The sequence below is a fragment of the Panulirus ornatus genome, chromosome 10 (genome assembly GCF_036320965.1).
Source record: "Panulirus ornatus isolate Po-2019 chromosome 10, ASM3632096v1, whole genome shotgun sequence".
Lineage (NCBI taxonomy): Eukaryota > Metazoa > Arthropoda > Malacostraca > Decapoda > Palinuridae > Panulirus > Panulirus ornatus.
In genome coordinates this window covers 6,529,253-6,544,284 of record NC_092233.1, presented here as the reverse complement: position 1 = coordinate 6,544,284, position 15,032 = coordinate 6,529,253, and the positions used below count along the sequence as shown (strand labels likewise).

The following is a 15,032-nucleotide window of genomic DNA, read 5'->3' as shown; positions in this document are numbered from 1 at the left end:
ATATATATATATTTTTTTTTTTTCCAAAAGAAGGAACAGAGAATTGGGCCAGGTGAGGGTATTCCCTCAAAGGCCCAGTCCTCTGTTCTTAATGCTACCTCGCTAACGCGGGAAATGGCGAATAGTATAAAAGAAAAAAAAGATATATATATATATATATATATATATATATATATATATATATGTGGGAGGAAAGTTGTTAGAAGCAGTGAAAAGTTTTTATCGAGGATGTAAGGCATGTGTACGTGTAGGAAGAGAGGAAAGTGATTGGTTCTCAGTGAATGTAGGTTTGCGGCAGGGGTGTGTGATGTCTCCATGGTTGTTTAATTTGTTTATGGATGGGGTTGTTAGGGAGGTAAATGCAAGAGTCCTGGAAAGAGGGGCAAGTATGAAGTCTGTTGGGGATGAGAGAGCTTGGGAAGTGAGTCAGTTGTTGTTCGCTGATGATACAGCGCTGGTGGCTGATTCATGTGAGAAACTGCAGAAGCTGGTGACTGAGTTTGGTAAAGTGTGAGGAAGAAGAAAGTTGAGTAAATGTGAATAAGAGCAAGGTTATTAGGTACAGTAGGGTTGAGGGTCAAGTCAATTGGGAGGTGAGTTTGAATGGAGAAAAACTGGAGGAAGTGAAGTGTTTTAGATATCTGGGAGTGGATCTGGCAGCGGATGGAACCATGGAAGCGGAAGTGGATCATAGGGTGGGGGAGGGGGCGAAAATTCTGGGGGCCTTGAAGAATGTGTGGAAGTCGAGAACATTATCTCGGAAAGCAAAAATGGGTATGTTTGAAGGAATAGTGGTTCCAACAATGTTGTATGGTTGCGAGGCGTGGGCTATGGATAGAGTTGTGCGCAGGAGGATGGATGTGCTGGAAATGAGATGTTTGAGGACAATGTGTGGTGTGAGGTGGTTTGATCGAGTGAGTAACGTAAGGGTAAGAGAGATGTGTGGAAGTAAAAAGAGCGTGGTTGAGAGAGCAGAAGAGGGTGTTTTGAAGTGGTTTGGGCACATGGAGAGGATGAGTGAGGAAAGATTGACCAAGAGGATATATGTGTCGGAGGTGGAGGGAGCAAGGAGAAGAGGGAGACCAAATTGGAGGTGGAAAGATGGAGTGAAAAAGATTTTGTGTGATCGGGGCCTGAACATGCAGGAGGGTGAAAGGAGGGCAAGGAATTCAGTGAATTGGAGCGATGTGGTATACCGGGGTTGACGTGCTGTCAGTGGATTGAATCAAGGCATGTGAAGCGTCTGGGGTAAACCATGGAAAGCTGTGTAGGTATGTATATTTGCGTGTGTGGACGTATGTATATACATGTGTATGGGGGTGGGTTGGGCCATTTCTTTCGTCTGTTTCCTTGCGCTACCTCACAAACGCGGGAGACAGCGACAAAGTATTAAAAAAAAAAAAAAAAAATATATATATATATATATATATATATATATATATATATATATATATATATATATAGGGGAGAAAGAATACTTCCCACGTATTCCCTGCGTGTCGTAGAAGGCGACTAAAAGGGAAGGGAGCGGGGGGCTGGAAATCCTCCCCTCTCGTTTTTTTTCTTTTTTCCAAAAGAAGGAACAGAGAAGAGGGCCAGGTGAGGATATTCCCTCAAAGGCCCAGTCCTCTGTTCTTAACGCTACCTCGCTATCGCGGGAAATGGCGAATAGTATGAAAAAAAAAAAAAAATATATATATACATGTTGAAATGGATAGGTATGTATATGTGTGCGTGTGGACATGTATGTATATACATGTGTGTGTGTGTGTGTGTGTGTGACTTGGGCCATTCTTTCCTGTTTCCTTGTACTACCTTACTAACGCAGGAGACAGCGACAAGTATAACTGAATAAGAATAAAATGCTCATTATGATAAATTAGTTATGTACAAGCTTTTTCCATGCACAGGCATGGGAGAAACAGGAAGTCATTGCAACTACCAACTTACCATATCAGCCTTATCAAGACAAATGAGCAAGAAATCATTTTCAAACCAATAACCATTCATAAGCTTGTCAAAGCAACTACTTAAACTCAGTGAAAAACACAAAAATATTACATTCTCATACAGGTTTACTCGGAAGTTTATGCTAATGCTTCCTCTGGTAATAAAAAAACAACGTTCAGGTTGAGCAGTGCCATGTAGCTGATAAACCTAATGCCTTTCTGTACATGCATAGTCAATTACTAAGGGCCACTGAAATTTATGGAAACACTCCAAGAAAACTATGGCACAACCAAACTATAAATAAATCGAGATGCAGGGGGACTGACCATATCATTCATTAGGATATTAAAGCAGCACAATATACTCAGCTAAATATTGCCCACTTTTTCATCCAACATACTTCTCTTTAGCTACCCTGTAAACATATCTGTAGCCTCTTTGTCAGTACTTAGGGATTCATGAGTGATTTTATGTTTCAGGGCTGGGTAATTTTTCAAGAAAGACAGCAAACCAAAAGATGCATTGTAGTCCATCTTGAAAACTGAACCAGACCACTTCACAACAAACAACAGGACCATGTCATTATTAAGTATTCAACTATCCTGTGCCTTCCTCTGTGTAACTGAATTTCAGGAGCTATTTCATGCAAAACATCTTTTCAACAGCAGAGATTTTATATGAAACTTGCATCTTTTAAATTTCTCCTTCAGATACCTGATGTAACAGATGTATTTTTCAAAATTAAATATCACAATGTCTAGCATGTTAATGCCTTTTTCCATTTTTCTGGAAATTACCAGCTTACTGATCAAGTTATCTGCATTCTTCACTTGATAAGTTTTACCATTTGTTTTCTTGGCCTCCAGTGCTCATTTATAAATGACAGCTGCCAACAAATACTGCTAGAAAATTACAAAAAGAACTAAGGTCAGCTAATGAAAGGAGCAAACACTATCCTAACAGTGGACAGTATGGCACCTACACTCATGGAGAGAAGAATAAATGACAGCACTAAGAGAAATGCATAAAGGCCTCCTGTATCATCAAGTCCTCCACTGTGAGTCATGAAAGGTTCTGGCATATATTTTGAAAAACTTTCTTAAAGCTAAATTATTATGCAACAAATCAGCTTTTATGTTCCAATGGACTGGAGTATTTACTTATTTGGTGCGCTTCCTATTTCCAAACATTTCAGATATAAGGCAGAGCTTCATCCACTTTGCCAATATTCAATAAAAATACCTGAATTATGAATCACAACTTGCTACTCCTAACTTCCAAAGGTATTAATCCTATAAAGCAAGCCTAATAAGCTTTTTGATTCGACAAATACCTTTCAACAGTAAAAACTGCAGACATTTCATATAATACTCACCCAACTGCATAGAGTTTCGTAATTGGATGATTGATTCCAATAGATCTGGCATGGTGCTGTACCATAGTTTCAGAATGGTAATATGTAATTTCTGATGGTTTGCCAACTAAAGCTGTATAAATAAGGTCATTTCCAGTCACCTTCTTGTATAAAGCTTCTAGGCAGAGTAAGAAGGCTCCATGACCAAACCTGTTGAAAAAATGAAAATAAAGTAATGTATGCAAGAGAAATTCAGTGTAAAAGGCACAGAAAAAAATATACCACCTCTTAACCAAATCAACACATTTACCCAAGCTAAGAAATAGATGCAGAATCTTCTTCAGTTACTGTGCCAAACAATATCAACTATTCAACAGTATTTGCAATTTGCATGCACTCCCATGCATCTTCCCATCTCATCCTGTCCTTTGTGATTCATCCTTAAATATTTACCTTACCCATTTGTTTAATTTTTTCAAGTAATGGACAGTAGCACACAAATTTATGTGGACTGTGTTACCTTGGCATATGAGCTTCGGCCATCCACTGAAGGTCCATGTTGCAAGCAAGAATGGGCAGATGAGGGTAAGGAGCTGTGGGTGCAGCTAATGGGTCTCCTCCAGTCATTAAAACATCAATTAAAAGCTGAAGTGATGTTTCCCACCTTACAGGCTCTCCAAATAACATTATGGCTTCTAGCTTAGGAATGTGTGGTACTGGCTCAACTGGCTGTATGGTAAGTAAAAGAAAAAGAATTTACAATTTGAACTTGGAAAGACAAACATCTTTCATCACTAAAGGCTATCACCATATACTTTTTCATTTTAGTCTCCTTACATCAATAAGATCAATTCAAAAACTCCTTGAAAATCAGTGCACATTTAGCAGAAACATTGATGAATGTATCCAGCTATCTACAGCTGCATGTCAGCTTTTGATTATGGTAAATGTTAAGTGGATAAAAATAAGACCACCTTTGTAACATCACATCATGAATGCTGACAAGATAAACAATGATGGAAAGGAAATCAAGTGACTCTAATTACAGTGGTGAACCAAGTTTAGACTAAGTCATTTTCACCATTTAAATACGATGATGAAGAAGGTGGTGATGTTCCATATCCGGTCAAATAAGAATAAGAGAGAGCAAAAGACAAAAACATTCAACCTCAGACTGAACTGGAAGATGACTCCTTAGACAATACTGACTGGATTATGATTTGCACAATAAAATTATACCATGAATTTTCCAATTATAGCTGATTGTGTGTATCAACTAGAATGATTGTGAATCATGATAGAGCAAATATTTGTTAAATTCATGAACTTTTTCCATAAATCATTAGTAAGGTAAAATCAAACAAATGCATAGCAAATAAAAGAGCGAAGACGTTCAAGACCAGTTTACTCTATGACACTGCATAAAATCATCACTAAAATTACAATGTGCAAAATTAACAGACTGGGTTTCAAAAACCTATGTTGCATATAGGATTTGGAGAGGTTTCTTGGTGGATTTAAAAATTCTGAAAAGCAGAGGAAATTGGAGGGGAAAGCACATCACTGGGAGACTATGAATGTCAACAGCTTACAGTGCTTAAAAGGCTACATGAAGGCATAAAAGCTCAGATGATAGAGCACAAGTGTAGAACTCTCCTACATTCTGTACAAATATTTAATTACACACATACAAACATACACACACACACACACTACATAACCAAAATCTTTTAACATTTTGTGAAACTAGATAGATTATTAACATCATAAGATAAAATTCACTTGTCAACACTAGCACAACAAGTATGCCTGTGGTAAGCCTAGCTCCTGGGTCACTGACCTGTTATCTCCGGTATAAACACCATTCCATCTTACTTTTCTATAAAGCACTAAAATCTATTGTAAATCACTCTCATTTGATTAAGGTACTTCAAGACTGAAAGGTCTTGTCAAATGGTAAACAGTAATTGATTGAGAGTGAAGACTGTTGATAATTTGTTTACCCTAAAATACATGCAAAGATTACTTTCGTATTGTGTGGATAGTTCCTATGGAAGGATTATGTACTTTATCATTCTACCACTCTACAATGGCTGAGTGTCACCTAATACAGCCAACAATGCAACCATTACTACATTCCCAAATGAACTGAAGGTTTCACATATCCATAGCAAGTACTGAATGCTGATAAAAGTGAACTTAAATATCTGTAGCAAACACTTCTGCCTTAAGATTCAAGGAAGCACAAAATAGGTTTATTCTCGTTTTGTGGTAACACTGCAGGTGACTCTAAATGCAAACCAATATTAGTTTACCATTTCCAAAATCTTGAAAGTTTAAAAGGCCTTAATCAATATGGTTTATCAGTTCACTTTTCATTAAATAAGAGGGCCTGGATAACTGTGATAGTGCATGAAGAATGTTTATGAATACCTCTGATAAGGTGGAGAATAGTCTTCAGCTGAATTTTACTTTCAATAATTTACCCCGAAATCTTGCCCAATGGCATTCTGTAAATTCATCCGACTCCTACTCTAATGTTAATGTCTTGTTTCTGCATCCGAAGATCACTTCCTTAATACAGTCCAAAGATCAGGGTACCATATCGACTTTTTAAACCTATCATCTATGGTGGATGTTATCCCAGTTGCTTACTACAGATGTACCCCAGAAAGCCAACAATTCATAAACTTTGGATGAACTACAATATCCAGCTCACAATTAACATCAGGAAGGCATGGGATGAAGAAGAGACCAAGAATATGAATGGTGCCTGATGGATACTGTGAAAGGCAGTTTGTCATAATTTCATAGGAAGTGTGAACTCAACCAGCCAACACCTAACAATACTGTAATCCAACCTCACCTAAAAAAATAGTATACCATTAAGTCTACCTTCAGTGGATGTACTGTACACACATTACTGATATATCATATGTGTATCTGTAGAAACCTTGCAATTAAAAAGCTGTGCTACAACCAGAAGCAAGAAAATGATGGACTCCTTTGAAGCAAATAGTTCCTGAATGAGAATGTACTCCTTTTTGTCAAATGATGATGATACAGCCTCACCAAAGTATGCAGAGACTAGTAACACATACACACACACATATATAGGGGACAGGGGAGAATGAATACTTCCCACGTATTCCTTGCGTGTTGTAGAAGGCAACTAAAAGGGGACGAAGCAGGGAACTGGATGTCCTCCCCTCCCATTATCTAATTTATTTACTTATTCATTTTGCTCTGTCGCTGTCTCCCGCGTTAGCGTGGCAGCGCAAGGAAACAGACGAAAGAATGGCCTAACCCACCCACATACACATGTATATACATACACATCCACACATGCAAATATACATACCTATACATCTCAACGTATATATTTATATACACACACAGACATATACATATATACACATGTACATAATTCATACTGTCTGCCTTTATTCATTCCAATCGCCACCCCTCCACACATGAAATAACAACCCCCTCCCCTGCAAGTGCACGAGGTAGCGCTAGGAATAGACAACAAAGGCCACATTTGTTCACACTCAGTCTCTAGCTGTCATGTAATAATGCATCGAAACCACAGCTCCCTTCCCACATCCAGGCCCCACAGAACTTTCCATGGTTTACCCCAGACGCTTCACATGCCCTGGTTCAATCCATTGACAGCAAGTCGACCCCGGTATACCACATCATTCCAATTCACTCTATTCCTTGCACACCTTTCACCCTCCTGCATGTTCATGCTCTGATCACTCAAAATCTTTTTCACTCCACCTTTCCACCTCCAATTTGGTCTCCCACTTCTCCTCGTTCCCTCTATCTGACACATATATCCTCTTGGTCAATCTTTCCTCACTCATTCTCACCATGTGACCAAACCATTTCAAAACACCCTTTTCTGCTCTCTCAACCACACTCTTTTTATTACCACACATCTCTCTTACCCTATTATTACTTACTCGATCAAACCACCACACACCACATATTGTCCTCAAACATCTCATTTCTAGCACATCCACTCTCCTCCACACAACTCTATCTATAGCCCATGCATCGCATATATTTTTTCCAAGTATGAATCACTCTACAAATTGTGGAAAAGGTACATGTGTGTACAAGGATATGAAATGTTCATAAAGAGTCACAGTTTAAAAAACCATTAAACCTATAAATTCCAAGTCAGATGCTCACAATGTAGTGCTTGAGGATTGGCAGAATGTGTGCACAGTGCCACAGTGTGTAGAAGAGGAGGACATAAATGCACGTTTCAATTACTGAGGTAAAGTTTGAGTGCATCTGGTATGTTGTATGAGATATTGGTGATTGAGCTGGAGGTAGCATGCATAGTAAAGCAATGAAATTTCAAGTGTGGTAAAGGATGTTTGGATCAGGTGTTTGCCTTGAATAATTTACGTGAAAAACAGAAGTACCTGCACGTGGCCTTTATGGACTAGGAAAAAACATATGACAGGGTTGATAGATATTTTGTGGAGGAATGCTACTACATTAAGTGAAGAGTTCTTATCTAGAGAGTATGGTATTGTATGAAGAGGATCAGAGGAGCACAAGTGGTTCTAGGTGCAGGTGAGTCTGACACAAGGGTGTGTGATGTCATCATGGCTGTTTAATCTATTTATGAATGGGATGGTGAGGGAGATGAATGCAAGGATCTTGAAGAGAGGGGCAGGTGTGCTGTCTGTTAGGGGTGGGGGGTGTCTAGAAGGAGAGTTAGATACTGTGCTGATAACAAAGCAGATTCTAGCAAGAAACTGCAGAAATTGGCTCATGAGTTTAGGAGAGCATGTGAAGGAGGAACCTGAGAGCAAATGCAAGTAAAAGCATGGTTATCAGGTTTAGCATATAATGTAAAAGAGATGGCTTCCAATACAGCCCATCTAGGACAAGGGTTGTGGAGCCCTACCAGCACATTTTTCAACCATGTTGAAAGTATGTGCATGTGGTTTCCACAATCAATTATTTTGCAGCTCATCTTTTCAACTCTCATACCTACGAATTTCCTAAACTGGTGAGATACATTTTCCACATATCACCCTGAATTCCTAGCCTGTTTCAAATACCCGTGCACATGACAGAAAGATGGCTTTTGACATCACCAAATTCAGTGAAACATTAACTGATAGTAAAGATTGGTCTTACAGTGGTGAAGAGCTCTGCCAGCACATTTGTCCACCGTCATCCGAGTCTTTATCTGTAAGACACTCACTTGTGTGTAAGTTGGGGGTCTGCTTGACACCTCTTCCCAATTCAGTTCTTTCCACTTTATTTCTATCTAAAGTTTGAATTTCCCATCACCTTTATCTAGCTATGCTCCCACTTCCCTTGCTTACTGACTGAATCCTGTTTGGAAAAAAATGAGTTCTGAATTCATGAAAAGCTATTTCTTCCAAGAAAGAGATCTAGTAAGCAAGCCTCATGCACTCTTGCTATCCTACTCTTTCCTCTCTATCAACTTATAATTCTTATACTGTAGTTCAGGGTTTAGCAGGAATGGATGGCTTAGCTTTGTTCATCAAATTTAGATTCTGACGGTGAGCATTATTTGTAATTTTTTTTCCTGAAGAGGAGATGGTGGTAAGCAATGCTTATCACAAAGTGATCCTATTCTCATGGACAGGTAATGATACTATCCACTGGTTAGTACTGATATTCTACCTATAATTCTAAAAGAGAGTGGGACTCTCAACTTTGCTCACTGGCCTCCTCTGTAAAACAAGAGCTTTTGAGCTTTTCACAAGCTTATTGATCAGTCTTTCAATCATAAGGTACTTCATCATAAATATGTTTATACCAACTAGTAAAAAATATCCAAACCTTTATACTGCGTCTCTTATGATCCACACAATCTAGCTGGGGAAAAGCCTGACGCAGCTCATCTACAGTTGTGGTGTTACAGAAACCAAGATTATGGGCTATTTCTTGAGTGGGACCTTGTCCTGATATCAGCACTTGCTTGTTGAAATACTGGTCAAACATTTTTAGGGGGGAATGTGCCATAACCACCTGGTCTTCATGGATCTGTAAACAAATATTATTGTTAATCAGCTCAGCAAAAAATTTACTTACTAATATACTGTACAAGAATTTAAAAAATTGAAGTTGTAAATCTTTTTTAAAACTTAAGGCAACATATTACAGTTTCATGAAACAAAGATAAACATAACAGAAAAAAGTTACTATAAGAATTTAAGTACTAACCTCGATTCCCAACCACTCAGACAACTGCTCAGCCTTGTCATTACGTAGGGCATTACCGGCATTAGTGACAAATACTGCTGGAACACGAAACTTCCCAGACTGATCAACCAAAAGGTTAAATGCTTCAGGCGCTGATGGCAAGATACGTCTACCTCGAATTATTACTCCATCAATGTCAAACAATAAGCCAAAATTTGGACTTTTTCTTGTAACCTAAAAGGAAAAATCAACAGCTGTAATAGTTTCAATAGATGGAACACTATTAATAAAACAGACCTAATGGTATCTACTTTTTTTGTACTTGATAAAAAGATGCATATCAAAAAATTCAAACAGTCCTACATCCTACATCTATTCTGCAAGATAAAATACATGAATCACTATCTATCTACTCAACGGACAACAGCCACTTCTGATGAACATACCTACAATATCTACTCATGCAAACATAACCCCAGAGGCAAGTCATCCATTAAGTGCTAATGTTTATGGCTATAGCTGACACACACCCAACATATACAAATTGACTTCACTTAGCATATGACAAATGTAAAGTCAATGCAATACATATAAGGCAGGATTTCAAGTGCTAGGTAATAGGAATTACAATCACATTCAGACTGGTAGCAACATAGTAACCTTAACCAACGGACTGTGCTTTCTAAAAATAAGCCTTTTCAACCAATTACAAGTATCCTAGGATCAGGAATATAATGGACAGCAAACCTGCTGGATAGCTGGACATCCCGAAATTTTCAAATGTCAGATATCAAAAATATATATGAATATGAATGAGTATTTGCTTGCCATGTCCATTGTCTGCATCACTTAGCAATACCATCACTAGAGGCTTAAGATGATACAATATGATCACTAGTGGCAAATGAGACACAGATTTTATTAGTGGCATCAGATAATACAAAACCTTGACTAGTTGCAAAAAACAATGCATTACAATTTTCAGTGACATGAGATGAAGCAATAAAATATTGTTATTGCATCATTTAAAGTTAATACCAACACAAAATGCATAACGCACTTCAAAAAGGAGGGCTATGCTTCATTCTTTATTCACTGTGTCTTCATGTTCTTAATACACAGAAATCATTGTGATGTAAAAGAGCATATAATCCTAAATCTGAATAAATGCAGCCCTCACCCAACATGATAGCTGTGCTCTTGGAAATTGATGTATATCAAGAAATTCCACCTTCTGAAGCATCACGTCAGTGGGAAATAGGGTGTTAGGTTGTCAGGGTCTTATACTTTTCATAAATATTTCTAAAAACATGACAAGTACTTAAGTACTTGGAATGGATAATATAATTTCAAATGCCATCTCTATATCAATAACAATAATAAGTGAAAGGGTCAGGGAGAATGGTATGGTAAACAGAGAAGAGGTAGTGAAAGCTTTGCGGAAGATCAAAGCAGGCAAGGCAGCGGGTTTGGATGGTATTGCAGTGGAATTTATAAAAAAAAAAAAAAAGGGGGTGACTGTGTTGTTGATTGGTTGGTAAGAATATTCAACGTACATATGGTTCATGATGAAGTGCCTGGGCATGGGCGGAATGCATGCATAGTGCCACTGTACAAAGGCAAAGGGGATAAAGGTGAATGTTCAAATTACAGAGGTATAAGTTTGTTGAGTATTCCTGGGAAATTATACGGGAGGGTATTGACTGAGAGGGTAAAGGCATGCACAGAGCATCAGATTGGGGAATAGCAGTGTGGTTTCAAAAGTGGTAAAGGATGTATGGATCAGGTGTTTGCTTTGAAGAATGTATGTGAGAAATACTTACCAAAAAAAAGTGCATTTGTATGTAGCACTTATGGATCTGGAGAAGGCATATGATAGGGTTGATAGAGATGCTTTGTGGAAGGTGTAAGAGCATATTGTGTGAGAAGTAAGTTGATAGAAGCAGTGAAAAGTTTTAACCAAGGATGTAAGGCATGTGTATAAGTAGGAAGAGAGGAAAATGATTGGTTTCCAGTGAAAGTAAGTTTGTGGCAGGGGTGCGTAATGTCTCCATGGTTGTTTAATTTGTCTATGGTTGGGGTGGTTAGGGAGGTGAATGCAAGAGTTTTGGAGAGAGGGGCAAGTATGCAGCCTGTTCTGGATGAGAGGGCTTAGGAAGTGAGTCAGCTGTTGTTCGCTGATGATACAGCGCTGGTGGTTGATTTGGGTGAGAAACTGCAGAATTTGGTGACTGAGTTTGGTAAAGTGTGTGAAGGAAGAAAGCTGAGAGTAAATGTGAATAAGAGCAAGGTTATTAGGTTCATTAGGGTTGAGGGACAAGTCAAATGGGAGGTAAGTTTGAATGGAGAAAAACTGGAGGAAGTGAAATGTTTTAGATATCTGGGAGTGGATTTAGCAGCGGATGGAACCATGGAAGTGGAAGTGAGTCATAGGATGAGGGAGAGGGCGAAGATTCTGAGAGCATTGAAGAATGTGTGGAAGGCGAGAATGTCATCTCGGAGAGCAGAAATGGGTATGTTTGAAGGAAAAGTGGTTCCAACAATGTTATATGGTTGCAAGGCAAGGGCTATAGATAGGCTTGTGCGGAGGAGGGTGTATGTGTTGGAAGTTAAATGTTTGAGGACAATATGGTGTGAGGTGGTTTGATCGAGTAAGTAATGAAAGGGTAAGAGGTGTGGAAATAGAGAGTGTGGTTGAGTTGAGCAGAAGAGGGTGTATTGAAATGGTTGGTCACATGGAGAGAATGAGTGAGGAAAGATTGACAAAGAGGATATATGCATCAGAGGTGGAGGGAAAAGAAGAAGTGGGAAGATCAAATTGAGGTGGAAGATTGGAGTGAAAAAGATCTTGAGCAATCGGAGCCTGAACATGCAGGAGGGTGAGAGATGTGCAAGGAAAAGAGTGAATTGGAACGATGTGGTATACCAGGGTCAACATGCTGTCATTGCATTGAACCAGGGCATGTGAAGTGTCTGGGGTAAACCATGGAAAGTTTTGTGGGGGCCTGGAAGTGGAAATGGAGCTGTGGCTTCAGTGCCTTACACATGACAGCTAGAGACTGAGTGTGAATGAATGTGGCCTTTTTTTGTCCTTTCCTAGCGCTACCTCACGTGTGTGTGTGTGTGTGTGTGAGTGTGTGTGTGCTATTTCATGTGTGGTGGGGTGGCAACAGGAATGGATGAAGGCAGCAAGTAAGAATAATAATAATAATAATAATAATAATAATAATAATAATAATAATAATAAGTAATAATAATAATAGCAATAATAAAATAATAATAACAAAAACAACAACAAATAAGGCAGTTGAGGATAAAATCAAGGATATGGTATACTCAATAAAGTGAATGGAAATGGTAAAATGCTTGTGGAGTTGTGCTGAAAAAGGACTGGTGATTGGGATTACCTAGTCTAAAAAGAGAGACATATACAAATGCATATATTTAAGTAGGAAAGATGGTCTGTGGGCATTACTGGATATCTCAGAAGGGGTAGATGAAATCTAGTTAAGTTTAATGCCTCCAAGACCCAGTGAATATGGCCTTCCTTTGTTCCTGGCACTGTCTTACTGAAATGGGAAACTGTAATCAGGTATGAAATTTTTTCCATACTTGATCACCATTTTCCAAGTTAGCAAGGTAGCACCAGGAACAGATAATGAATGGCCACAATCACTCACATCCACATCTGGCAATCATGTGTGATGCACTGAAACCACAGCTCCCTAACTAAAATCAGGCCCCCAGACCTTACCAATGTTTACCCAGGCTGCTTCAATTACCCTGGTTCAGTCCACTGACAGATCATCGACCTACATACACCACATTGTTCCAATTCACTTTATTCAGAGGATGCCTTTCACCCTCCTGCATGTTCAGGACCCAGTCACTCAAAATCTTTTTCACTCTATCCTTTCATCTCCAACTTGGTCCACCCATTCTCCTTGTTCCCTCAACTTTTCATTAGTACACCCACTTTGTTAACCTCTCCAGATACCCAAACCATTTCAGCAAACTCTCTTCAGCTCTCTTAACCACACTCATTTTATTACCACATCTTTCTCTTACCCTTTTATCACATATTTGATCAAACCATCTCACAACACACTGTCCTCAAACATTTCACTTCCAACACTCCACCCTTGTCCAAACATCCTCATCTATAGCCCATGTCTCACATCATTATAACATTGTTGGCACGACTATACCTTTAAACATACTCATGCTTGCCTTCCCAGATAACAACCTCTCTTTCTGCACATTCATCAATGCTCCCAGCATCTTTGTCCCCTTACCCTCCCTATGACTTAATTATGCTTCCATGGTTCCATTTGCTGCCATGTCCACTCCCAGATATCTAAGACACTCCACTTCAAATTTTTCTCCATTCAAACTCACACCCCAGCTAACCTGTCTCTCAACCTTACTAAACCTTGCTTTTATTCACATTCACTCTCAACCTCCTGTCACAACTCTTACAAACTGAGTCACCAAATTTTTCAGTTTCTCATTCAAATCTATCGCCAGTGCTATATAATCAGCAAATGACTGACTCACTCCTCAGACACCCCCCCCCCCCACTCATACCCTACATACAACATACTCAACCCTCTAAGACTCTTGCACTTACATTCCTCACTAACCAATCCATTAACAAATCAAACAGCCATAGTGACATCAGACATCCCTGCTGCAGATCAACCTTCACTTGGAACCACTCTCCTCTCTTCCTACTCCCACACATGCCTTACATCTCTCATAACAGCTTGTCACTGCTTCTAGCAGCTTTTCTCCCACACCATATATAATTCAGACCTTCCATAAGGTATCTCTATCAACCTTACCATATACTTTCTCCAGATTCATAAATGCCAAACACAAATCCTTTCGTTTTTTAAGTAGTTCTCACAAACATTAAAGCAAATACCTGATCCACATATCCTCAAGCACCTTTGACACCACATTGTTCCCCCCCAATCTGAGGTTCTTTGCATGCCTTGATCGTCTCTATCACCACACTGCTGTACAAATTGCTCAGTACTCTCAACAAAATTAAACTTATGTTGTTTGAACGCCCATATTTGTCCCCCTTACCTTTATACAAAGGCACTATACATGCACTCAGCCTATCCCTAGCACCTCACCATGATCCAAACATACAACGAAAATCCTAACTAACCAATCACTCAAACTATTTCTCTCAGTGATAATGCCTTTTCAATAACGGGGTAAATGGTCTACATATAAATTCTTCCCGAGAGTATCAGTTCATATGTCCAGCACCTCTAGAAGCTACTCCCACTTAAGAAACCAAAATGCTTTCTGAAGAATATATAATTTCCTCTGATATACTTCAGAATGTTCTATGATAAAGATTTCAAGGATTCTATAAACCACAAAGGTTAGCCACAGTGCTTGATGTTTCCCCACTTGACAATTATCATCACCTTTCTTGTTTATGGTACAAATATTTGCAATTTACTGACCCTCTGGTACTTTCCCATTCCTCAGTGATTGCTCAAAC

The 15,032-nt window shown here is 38.9% G+C and overlaps 1 protein-coding gene across 1 annotated transcript in view; it reads right to left on the bottom strand.

Moving 5' to 3' along the window:
* The window catches only part of LOC139750756 (haloacid dehalogenase-like hydrolase domain-containing 5), a 29,695-nt gene that overhangs the window by 12,735 nt on the left and 1,928 nt on the right, over positions 1-15,032 (bottom strand). The window contains exons 2-5 of the mRNA XM_071665466.1: positions 9,530-9,742; positions 9,146-9,349; positions 3,825-4,033; positions 3,326-3,514 (exon numbers count right to left, since the gene is read on the bottom strand). Coding sequence (XP_071521567.1) covers positions 3,326-3,514; positions 3,825-4,033; positions 9,146-9,349; positions 9,530-9,742 — 815 coding nt within the window. The remainder of the gene's footprint in view (positions 1-3,325; positions 3,515-3,824; positions 4,034-9,145; positions 9,350-9,529; positions 9,743-15,032) is intronic.